Source organism: Brachycentrus maculatus, unplaced genomic scaffold (genome assembly GCF_059751285.1).
Source record: "Brachycentrus maculatus isolate JH-2025_06_01 unplaced genomic scaffold, ASM5975128v1 h1tg000620l, whole genome shotgun sequence".
Classification (NCBI taxonomy): Eukaryota; Metazoa; Arthropoda; class Insecta; order Trichoptera; family Brachycentridae; genus Brachycentrus; species Brachycentrus maculatus.
Genome location: NW_028281358.1, coordinates 282,766 through 294,420, shown reverse-complemented (window position 1 = coordinate 294,420; position 11,655 = coordinate 282,766). Strand labels below are relative to the sequence as shown.

The window sequence follows — 11,655 nt, the reverse complement described above, 5'->3', positions numbered from 1 at the left end:
TTGTTTGGATGAGAAGCACAAACCCCGCTTAGACTAGATTCTAAACAAGGATTCAGGCCAAATGTCCCGGGTCCGATGTATCCTCGCAGGGGTCAAACGAACCGCTAACTAAATATGCCAATCATTTTACCATCTAAAAGTCCATGTATCCTATAATGTAGTATCATCATTCTATAATAAATTTACCGTACAATTAAATTACAGTTTACGTACACAGTTTTTTTAAATTCCTGTTTAAATCCTGGCTAGTCCAAAATCACACACTTATCTGAAATGGTCACACAGCAGACACATTTGCGTGCACTGCGGGACGGTTTATATAAGAGTTATCTCAAGAGAGATCATATTTCTGTAGAGGGATGGCTAAAATATTTCTTTATATTAGCCAGATACATATACTAACTAACCATCACGCCGCTTCCCCGCAGGGGTAGGCAGAGAGAATAGAGCGCCACACCACTCTGTCCTTGCAAACATTCTTCGCCTCTTCCACGTTCATGCATCTCCTCATACATACCCGCCGATTGTTACACGACTCCTAACCTGACCACTTTCAAGTATTTGGCATATCTGATCGTGCCATGTTTTTCTCAATCTTCCTCTGCTTCTTTTCCCACTAACATTCGCCTCATAAATTTGTTTTACCGTTCTTTCCTCACTCATTCGTTCTACATGTCCAAACCATCTCAACACACCTTTCTTAATTTTATCGATAATGCTTATCTCAGCTTTGCATTCCTTCCTTATTTCACTATTCACACATCTATCATACATCGTTTTGTCGCACATTCTTCTGAGAGATCGCATTTCAATTTTTCATTGCAAATTATCTATATCTATCTATAACATATTTGTATATTGTGAATAAAAAAAAAACATTTTTAAAAGTAACATGATATGTAATAACTTAATAATACGTTCAAGTCAAATAAGTTAAATAATTACATAAACCACCACAATAATACATTTTTACGACAGTGATTAATTTAACATAGACGTTACTGCCACCACAAAAACACATATGTTAGTAGTGTTCCAGCTTGTTCAAAGCTAGAGCTGACTAACATCCACCACTCAACGGTCAATACGTTTCCCGGGTCAACGTTAGATACCTACAGAAGGTTAATCCACAAAGCAGTGAGGAGGAGAAAAATGTGACTTGACTATACATACATATATTTGGTATACGCTACTGACCGCGGTTGGTCCCAATTTATGTAACCCTGGATAGTTAAAAAAAACAAAAACAACAGCAACAACAAAAAACATTAATTTTTAGTTATGTTACATGTATATGATTTTGGCTAAAATAACAAACAGGTACTTTTTCCTTGTCCAAAACATCAAAAATAATTTTTCATAAAAAAATCCCATTTAAAATGCATCTGAGGAGTGAGTTCTTGCAAACTAAACTGTGTCTAAAGAGTGAGTTCTTATAAAGTAAATTGTATCTGAGGAGTGAGTTCTTGCAAACTAAACTGTGTCTGAAGAGTGAGTTCTTATAAAGTAAATTGTATCTGAGGAGTGAGTTCTTGCAAACTAAACTGTGTCTGAAGAGTGAGTTCTTATAAAGTAAATTTTATCTGAGGAGTGAATTCTTGTGAAGCAAATTGTATCTGAGAAGTGAGTTCTTGTAAAGAAAATAGTATCAGAGAAGTGAGTTCTTGTAAAGTAAATTGTATCTGAAGAGTGACTCCTTGTAAAGTAAATTGTATCTGAGGAGTTCGTTCTTGCAAACTAAACTGTGACTTGACATTATCATGCACTCCATTGGGACCAGTTCTGTTTAGACTATAAGATACAGCATAGCCTCGAGTGAGTGAGTGAATTCACGGTTATCGAAGGGTTACATACATCGGTTTGAATAACAAAGATTGGTATATTGTGTTACGATGCGGTGCTACTACGGGCAAGTGCTAACAGAGTACTAGTTACGATGTAGCCCCGCGTCAGCTGAGGTCAGGAAAGGGACGGAGGGGAGAGAAAGAGAGAGACAGCAATCTCAAACCAAAACTAAACATTTTAACTGTGCAGATCTCAGAATTGAAACGCATACTAATTAATACGCAATAAGAAATACTAAATATGTATGATTATCATTGTATTGCTGATGAGTTACATTTGTGGGGTATAGATTCAAAATTGCCACCATCGACTAGAACTTTGTAATATTTTTCTAATTATATTGCTACTGAAAGGGGAAACATTAAGAAATGCACGGATTAAATTTCCCCCGAACACGGAAAATATTTGAACAAAAGCTTTCACATTATGGCTGTAGAAGGCTGAGAACAAGCTGCTATTTCTTTGTACGGATTTATCGCAATATAACAGCGGTCTCTTTGACCACTGACATAGGGTACTAAGTCTAGTGTACTGTATTTTCCCTTCCAATGCGACACATAATGCATTTCATATTGCTCTCCGCTCGTGAAATATACATCTACAATCTTGGTGTTTTTTTGTCTGTTACGATTGCAGTCTGATAAAATACATCCTTACTAAATGGTGTTTTGGCATCTATACCCGGCACAGTTTTACAAAATACTATATTTCCCGCGGAAAAAGACAAACACGGGAGGCGAGACAGAAGCTGCGGCCCAAAATCGGCACAGTTAACAATGGCGGCAAGCTATAAACGGCATTCCTCTAGCAAAAAAAAATAAAAAAAATGATAATGGCAATAATACCGCACGCTACGGTGCTAAAACAGAAAGTCCAAGCAGGCCACAAGCAGCATGAGGGGCTTGCAGTCGGGGGTGCGGGGGGGTGGCGGGGGCGGGGGCGGGGGCGGGGGGCGTGCGGGGGCGGGGGGCGTACCGTGGGGCGCGCGCAGCTCCAGCGAGCCGGCCGGCTGCAGGAACCACTCGGAGCGCGTCCGCATGCGCGCGCGCTGCCGCTCGTGCACCTGCCGACAGCTCCGCATCAACCCGACCGCACGCTGCAACACCCGCGGCGCGATACCCGCTGTATCGCCGCCGCGGCTGTTACAGCCGCACCCAGCACTATCGCCCCAGTGACCATTACATTACTGGGAAGCGGCCGTTAATGCCAGTGGGCATTGTTCCCGCAGTGGTCATTGTGGCTACGATAGTCTTTATTGACCGATTCACACATATTTGTATCCTATCCTAACGCTTCATTTTACAATACGGCATCCCTCAATATTAGCATATTGATTACTTTCTTTTTCACACATCCGCAGATGAATACAGTTTAGATTTTTGCAAAGATTTCTAAACTAACGTGATTTAGTTTGGCAACAACTCCTGTAAACACCTAGAGACTGCTGTATATCGCTAATGTCGGAACGATACCTACTTTTTTCTTACAACCTTGCACCATATATTCTTCACATGACATTCCACCATATAAGGCTCCATCGTGTCACGGGCTTACCTCGAATCCTAGAAATTCAGCCAAGTCAGTCTATTCCGACACAAAATCAAATAATAATATAACTGGGCTAAATCTTTTCAAGGTTGACACGAGCGACATACTTATTCAAAACAATAATATTCATGATTTCTCGGCCAATCCTGGATAATTGCCTAACCGATTTTTACTGACAAGAGCAATCCTTCTATATTTTGTAACCTCCTGAGATAATTGACTTTTTTTTATTAATAACAAAATAATTATTTACATCGATAAAAATGTAACAATGATACATTTGCGGTATAAATTTGGATTCCAAAGACGACTACACATTTTGAAAACTTAGCAGTAAAATTCGTATTTGTCTGCACCCTTCGCTTTATTTCCTAATCACTTCACGGGAAGTTGCATGGAAAAGTAGATTTTAAAAAAATAAACTTATTGGGGAGGGGATGATTACAAGAAATAAACAGATATATTTTGAAACAAAAATGGATTTGAAAGGATAATGTTATTTGTTCAAATAAATAAATACAGGTAAAGCGTATCAACTTTAAATTAAGTTTTTTTTAACTATATAATAAACATTATTTAGTTAAAAAAATCTAATATCCAGAAACATGTTTTACACAATTTTTTTAAATAATTAGAAAAATAAAACCTCGGTTATTGGAAAAATTCATTTGGTTTTCACATTAATACATTCGGAATAGTGGAAGGAAAAAGAAACAAAAAAATCAACCTAATCATTAAAATAGGCATTTATCATTTACTCTCCGAAATCGTGTTGATTTTATGGTTTTAAAATTACCATTTAAATTTGATTCATCAAATAAATGAAGAGCTTTTGCTGTATTTATTAATTTGTTGGTACAAGATACACATCGGGGACACATAACATCTACTAGATCCAACTATTGCAAGGGGTGTGAGTGGTAAAGAGCGGTACATATACGGTAAAACTTATAATGTAAGTGGTCAATTCCAACTAACATGTATTCTTTTACTTTGCTTTACACAAAAACATGGCACATAACAGACGGATAGATTTTGCAACACGCATATATTTGAGATGAATATAAAATAATCATTGCAGTGTCCACATTTTTCTACAGGGTGTTTTTTAGGGGTATGGTTTTTAAACTGGCAACGTTGTTTCTACAGACTATCAATTTGACAGTTGACAGTCGATTTGTAGTCGGCACGTTTTGCCATTTCACCATGAATAGACTGAATGACCATTAAGCGCCTCGTAGGTTCGGTGAATGGACCGAAAACAATATTCAGCTTGATCCTCTTTTTCAATGCAAAATTTTGCTCACCGATGAGGCACATTTTTGGTTAATTGCCTATGTCAATAAGCAGAATCGCCAAATTTAGAGTGGACAAAATCCAGAAGCCTTTGTGGAGACGCCCTTACATCCATTAAAAGTCACTGTTTGGCGTGCTTAATGGGCAGGTGGAATCATTGGCCAGCCAGAATGTTACGGACAATGGAGAGCGCTACAGAACTACGATTACTGACTTCTTCGAACCTTAGTTGAATGGCATCGATGTGACAGAGCTGTGGTTTCAACAAGATGGCGCAACATGCCACACAGCGGGTGCCATCAACAATTTATTGCGGGAAATTTGAATTTGTATACCTCTAGAAAAACACCCATTATAACTCAATTGTCAGCTAGTATGCGTAACATACACAAGCACACTGAGTTCAGTAAATGAATTGGCACCATTTTACGGAAATCCAAACACTCTTTAACTAATTTATATGTATATACAAAATTTAACTAACGATCAGATAGATTTTTAACCGATCGTTGAATGAATGTTACACATTTTGGATGTGTCCAAATCTTCATTCACAAATCTGGGTTTCTCCACTCAGAAGTGATTTTAACATTTCGACATCTCAACACAGATGAAACAGACCAACTTCAACCAGACCTCCATATTCTTCTTCATCCATGTCGAGATGGATTTTTTTAAATAATAATTTAAGCCAGCCAATACCAGATGATGAGCCCCGTAAATAGGCAGACTTCCATATTCTTTACGTTCAAAGAAACGCTCGAATATCTGTCCAGACATCCGATATGTGATCTTTCATTAACCAGTCCGGGAGTATGGACGTAAATAAACATCAGTGCGAATTTTCCTTAAAGGAGTATCGACGTTAATGAACGTCGAAGTCCGTCTGTCAATGAGTATGATGTAACTTGTATAGCAATGACATCTGTGGATATTTGTGCGTAATTTTGTCATAATTGAAACATATTTCGAATAGGTGTTTTAACAAAATTTCTATCTTCATAATGCATCGATTTATTGAAAAAATACTTTTTTCATGTAAAAAGAACCCACTCCCCAGAGAAAGTGGGACATCCATTTTCGTACTCCCGGAAAGGTTAAATTCCGATTTAAAGGGGTTTTCATGGATAGGAAATTGCGATGTTTACTTTTTACTCTGTCAAATGAATACAAGCTGCAGAGAAGAACAAAATACCCTACGGCACGGGCAAGGGGGGCTTCACGGGGAATCGGGAAGGTCCAACCAAACACAAGGTGTATTTTCAGGTAGTTTAGTAATGAAGTGTAGCTACCCGATATATTAGTCCGAGAAAGGTGTCCGGACTACCTTAAATCCTTCCTGCCAGCATAAAGAACACTTTTATAGCACAAACTGTTACACCACAATATTAGTAGGACACATCCCGCCGACTGATTATTCACAATGGCTAATCTGTTAAACACTATGTGATAACACATACATACATACATACATACATACATACATCCATAGACAAGTTTTGACTCACAACAATCATTGTTCTAAAGTTGAGAGTTATTTTCACACGTTGACATCTCAACATGTAATAGATGGGCAAGAATATGGAATTCTGGGTGTATATTTATTTATTTAAACTTCATGTACAGAAAATAAATAAGTACATTGACGGGCTTATTGCTAAAAAGCAATAGCTTCCAACCAACCAACCAAAAACAGACAAGTCATATTGATCAAAACGTTTTGATACCATATATGTATAGATGTTTGCAATCAGAGGGTAGATAGTACTTGAGCATTTAAAAAAAAACATAAATTACAAATTTACATTTGAAAAATATAAATTACAAAAGATGATAATAAGGAGGGGAAAGGAAAAAGGGAGTTTAAGGAAGGAGGTAGAGGGAAAAACTAAGGGAGGAGGATTGATGGATAGTTAGGATTCTAATAATAAATATGTAGTAATGTCTCAGTTTCAGGGCTTATGACCAGTCATGGGCTGGTAAGTGCTGGTGATGAGGCATTACACCTCCATAGTGTAATGGTGAGCACACCCGGCTACTGCACTGGAGGTCCAAGTTCGATTCCCAGGAAGTGATTTTTCACTGTAATATTTATTCAATATTACCCTGGACTGGCAGCTGAAGCGGAGGGCTTTTTACCTTTCCTTCATGTGTTAACGATCAAGATAACACTGTGTTTATATTGTGCAGTGCCCTATGCAGATTCGCGTGCGGATAAGGGTTGTATGTAAGTGTATCATAAATCTTACGACGCTGGTATTAGTGATCGCTTAACCAGTTTATTACAGAACATAAGCCCTGTAAATACCCAGACTTCCATATTCTTCCTCATCTATGTTGAGATGTCAAAATGTAAAGTTTTGACCCGTTCACTGCCGAAGAACGGTCCGCATACAAAATGTCTAAAGTCTTCGGGACACAGTGGAAATACATCATAGTAATATTTTTATGCAAATTTGTCCATCTTTAGCAAAAATTTTGCAGGACCAGTGAGGCAGCGAACGTGTCAATTATTTAATTTTACTATAAGCGACTTATCCTAATTAGTTTAGTACCACTCAATCTCAAGATGAATATCTAATTTGTAGATTTGAAAAGAGTATACACATCACTCATACGTGAACCATTCGTGTAGTAAAAGATTACGGGGAGGAGAACCGTCGCATTATATCTTGATTTTTATATTGTTTTTATTTTACACTTCAAACTAAGACATTTTACAAACCAAATTGGACGTTACATTGTATTTCATAAAAAATATTGAATTTTTTAAAACATATTCACATTAGTACTACATATACCGTCAGTGTGAATGCCTGCATATATTTTCTATTCTTAAGACTAGCGTTAGTCATCAAGTTGGCAAACCTGCGCAGCACGCTGGCATAGTCTGTGTACTTTTTAGTATTGAAAATATGTGTAAAATTTACAATACTACTTTTTTAAAACAGTCACAAAAATGTTTTCTAGCTCACTTTATGGTATGAGTTTACTGAAATTAAATGTGAATTTAAAACCAACAAAAATTATAACTGTAAAAGTATCGCAGTCTATTGATTTACATCTTGTATTTCTCGGACAAGTGACTGCCTTTCTACTGTCACAAAAATAAATAAAGTAGAATTATAATTTCATTCATTGATTCGGCAGTCACTTTATGGTAAAATCTATCCATTTTTAGTTTCAGTTTTACTTAAACTAAATACCACTTTTTTTTTAAATCCATTGTGACACGTGTTTCAATGGATTCAGCATCATTTTCAAACACCGTAGACATAAGGTGTTTAAAAATTATGCGAAACACATGTCACAATACAGTTTAACACATGTTGGACGGGTGTTTTTTACACCTACGGACCGCTTTAAAAACATTAAATAATTCCTTCTACTTTGATATGGAAATGAGGCCGACGCAGAAGGTAAAAATACATTGCCGTCGCTAAGCATCAATCAACCGAACGGATAGAAATACCTTTCCCGTCCTCAGTGTGTTAAGAAACAGTGGTATTCACCAAGTAAAACTGAAACTAAAAATAGAATTATAATCTCCGATTTCAGTGATATTTCACGTTCACACGGGATATTCAGTGGAGAAATGAGCTTTAGTGGTAGTCACACGATAGGAGCGCATCTAGTAGAGTACTGACCTGAGGCAAGTAGGACAGACTGCGAGTGCTCTCAGCGTAGCAGTTGACGGCGCGCAACTCTTCCAGGGTCATGTGCGGACTCGAGCCGGTACGGGAGGACTGGCTCGATGAACTCACCGAGACCTGCATTTGATGAAAAGCACAGCTCGAAGAATATTTCTTGACAAAATGTTCTCATATCGGCAATAAGTTCCCGGGCCAGTATGCGGCCGGACTAAAATAAATACAAGTGACGGTTTTAATCTTTCCCTTACAGTGCTAAAAACTACTACATGCAACCGTGATATGTATTGAGTACACCGTAATACATATAGTAAATGTATATATGAAATAAATATGTATATTTGAATGTATCTATGTATTATGAAATAAATAAATAAAAATAAATAAAAATGTGATTTAAAAACTGGAAAAATGTGATTATTCCTAAATATTACTTTAATTGACCATAGTTGAAGATGAAATGTAATAATTTTGTAATGTTAGCTCTGGTATCTAAGTATCTGAAAACGAAAAAAAATACATTGCAAGTTGCCGCAATAGCTGCCGTAGTGATACGGCCGCCGCAGAGGCACGATCAGATCAATCAGAACGTAAAATCTGGTGGTGTCAAAAGTCTCTGTAATCGGAGGGCATGTATGACTAAATGTACGGATGTGAAGGAAGCGGGGAGTGTATGACAGGACAGAAAAGTGTGGCGTTCCATCCTCTCTGCCTACATATGGTAGTAGTAGTATATTAACACATTATGCGCCGGAGCCGAGTTTTACAGTCCTCAGTTCTGTACCATATGTTAAAATGACATATCGCTCATTCCTTTCAACAACGTCATTAATCAAAAAACTTGATTTTTCAGGAGAACGTTTTTGAAGTTTAAAAATATAATGAAATGTATTAAAAATAAATATCAAGCCACTTATTGAACTTTTTACTGTGCAACAGATCGTTGTAGGTAAAACCTGAAGGTATTTCTCCATTTAAAAAATATTTAGTATATTTAAAAAAATAATTAAACAATACCTTTTCTTCAAAATGCAAATACAACACTTTCTGCCCTGTAGCGGGTAAATATTAAGTTAAAAATATGCTGCTTTTGTTGGGATATAGTATATTTTCTGGGCATTCCGAAAACATGCACAACTGAAAATTGACGATTTTTTATTTATGACATTCTTGAAAGGAGTGAGTGATAAATTTACATTTTCCAAATAAATCTGGCCAACTGAAACTCCGAGTAAAGGACATGGAATATTGTTGGTCACCTTGAAGACGCTCTCCTCCAGGGAGACGGAGAGGCGCGTGCAGGAGTCCAGCAGCGTGTGCTCCGGGATGCGGTGCAGCGCCTGCGCCCCCAGCTGCTGCTCCAGGGCGGCCCCCTCCACCAGCGCCGGCATGGACTGGCACTCCTCGCCTGCCACGCAACAACGACCCCGTACATAAATATTGCCAATCAAATGAAGAGTCACATTTATTATTTACCTTGTTTATTATGTACAAGGTTTATAGATCATTATTTTCTTTAAACCCAGGTGGGCTGTCCAAACTTAAAACACAGTAAGGGACATTTTTTTTTGTAGTAGGTTTTTTTGTGTAAAAAAAATGTACTACAAAAAAAATGTCTTACTGTGTTTTGAGTTTGAACAGCCGAGGTGTCATTTGACATAATAGATTTTTTTCCTTAAAACACCGTTTTTATATTGATAAAATATGTTTTTCTTCTAAATAAATATATAGTTTTGAAAAGAAAAGAGATATTGAAAGGTGAGTTAAAAAAAATTATATAAAAATATTTTTTCAATATATATAATAATAAAACCCTTATCCGCACCCCAATGGTGCATAGGGCACTGCGTCATATAAACGCAGTGTTATCTTGATCGTTTTTACACATGAAGGAAAGGTGATCAGCCCTCCGCTTCAGGTACCAGTCCAGGATAATATTGAAAAAATATGACAGTGAAAAAATAACTTCTATTTATTTTACCCCCCTTGGGAATCGAACCCGGGACCTCCAGAACGGTAGCCGAGCGTGCTGACCATTACACTACGGAAGCGGACAATATATACTAACAAAATTCATTTTCAATATATACTAACAAAAAACGAAAATAATCCAATATACATCCTGAAGAAGAAATTGAGCGTGAGGACACGTCCAGTACAGCCCTGAGCGCGGCTGAGCGCATTCTGATTCGAACGGTTGAGACAAGCTTGAGATCTAGGCCTTAAGTGCATTTTTGTTTCTTTTTAAAAAAAAAATTATATATAATTTTCATCTGTGTTGGGAACAGGAGGGATAATCTAGCGTGGGCCAATCAGGACCTTCTCAGCATTTGCTCATTGCTGGGAGAAAATCATGTTGCACTCCTCAGGAGAAACCGGACTGTTGACTATCGTCAACAGGTCTTCCGTTCCACTAGAAGAGGGTTCGACATTTTGTGTCCTAGCTTGGTTTATGGTACCGTGTTTCACTATTTTTATCATGTGTGATACGACCAAAAAAAAAACATTAAGGTAGATGATATGTAGTTAGAAATAAATTATCGATAAAACGAGTTTAGTGGGGTCTAAATTGTATATTTTACACCAGCAATGGTTTAACGCGAAAAAGTGCAGGAATAATTATGATTTAGGAATATTTTTCAATTTCAAATGCAAATTTTTAAAAAATATTAAATTGGATATGTTAATCGGAGGTTTCACTGTAAATAGGACGAGAATACCCGCATTTTAAGTACATTTTTGATTTCCCGCCTTGATTTTAAACTATTTTTAGCAGTCTAAATATAAAATATCGTCCACCTCTGTGGTGTAACGGTTAGCGTGTTTAGCTACCGTGTCGGAGAGGTAACTGGGTGGTAGGGCATTTGCAAACAAAAATTTGGAAACACTCAAAATATAATCTTTTCAGATTGATTATTTCGCTTGCGCTATGTTTGATACCAAAAGGAATTGGACTAGAATAAAATACTGAAATGAGCATACCGTCTAGCTTATAATTTTTCCCCCAGCGATTGCACTCACACTGCAGCCAGGTCTTCTCGGCTTCCAGAGAGAACTGCCCTGTGATAGAAAAACCATTGAATCATTTGTTTCTCATAAGAATACAAGTATAGATTTTTTTTAAGATAAATATTTATATAATTTATATTTGAAGCACTAACTTTGTGATCTTCCATTTTATAATTAAAATGTAACTTTGTTTTAAAATCACTATAAATATTTTATGATAACTTAATTATATTGTCTACTGGTTTCGAAGCTGACCGCTTCTTTATCAAGACTGATTAATACTATATATTAATAGTAATAGTATTAA

At 36.9% G+C, this 11,655-nt stretch overlaps 1 protein-coding gene across 4 annotated transcripts in view; it reads right to left on the bottom strand.

Annotated features, from left to right (window-relative positions):
• Nucleotides 1-11,655, bottom strand: part of RhoGAP71E (Rho GTPase activating protein at 71E) — a 28,080-nt gene that overhangs the window by 6,747 nt on the left and 9,678 nt on the right. For 2 of the 4 annotated variants that reach the window (XM_088273951.1, XM_088273950.1), the window contains 4 exons: nt 11,322-11,399; nt 9,599-9,747; nt 8,337-8,459; nt 2,821-2,908 (listed from right to left, as the gene is read on the bottom strand). In XM_088273951.1, coding sequence (XP_088130077.1) covers nt 2,821-2,908; nt 8,337-8,459; nt 9,599-9,747; nt 11,322-11,399 — 438 coding nt within the window. Of the gene's footprint in view, nt 1-2,820; nt 2,909-5,981; nt 6,029-8,336; nt 8,460-9,598; nt 9,748-11,321; nt 11,400-11,655 lie in introns of those variants that run through there. The other 2 variants (XM_088273953.1, XM_088273952.1) reach the window with 2 other exon arrangements.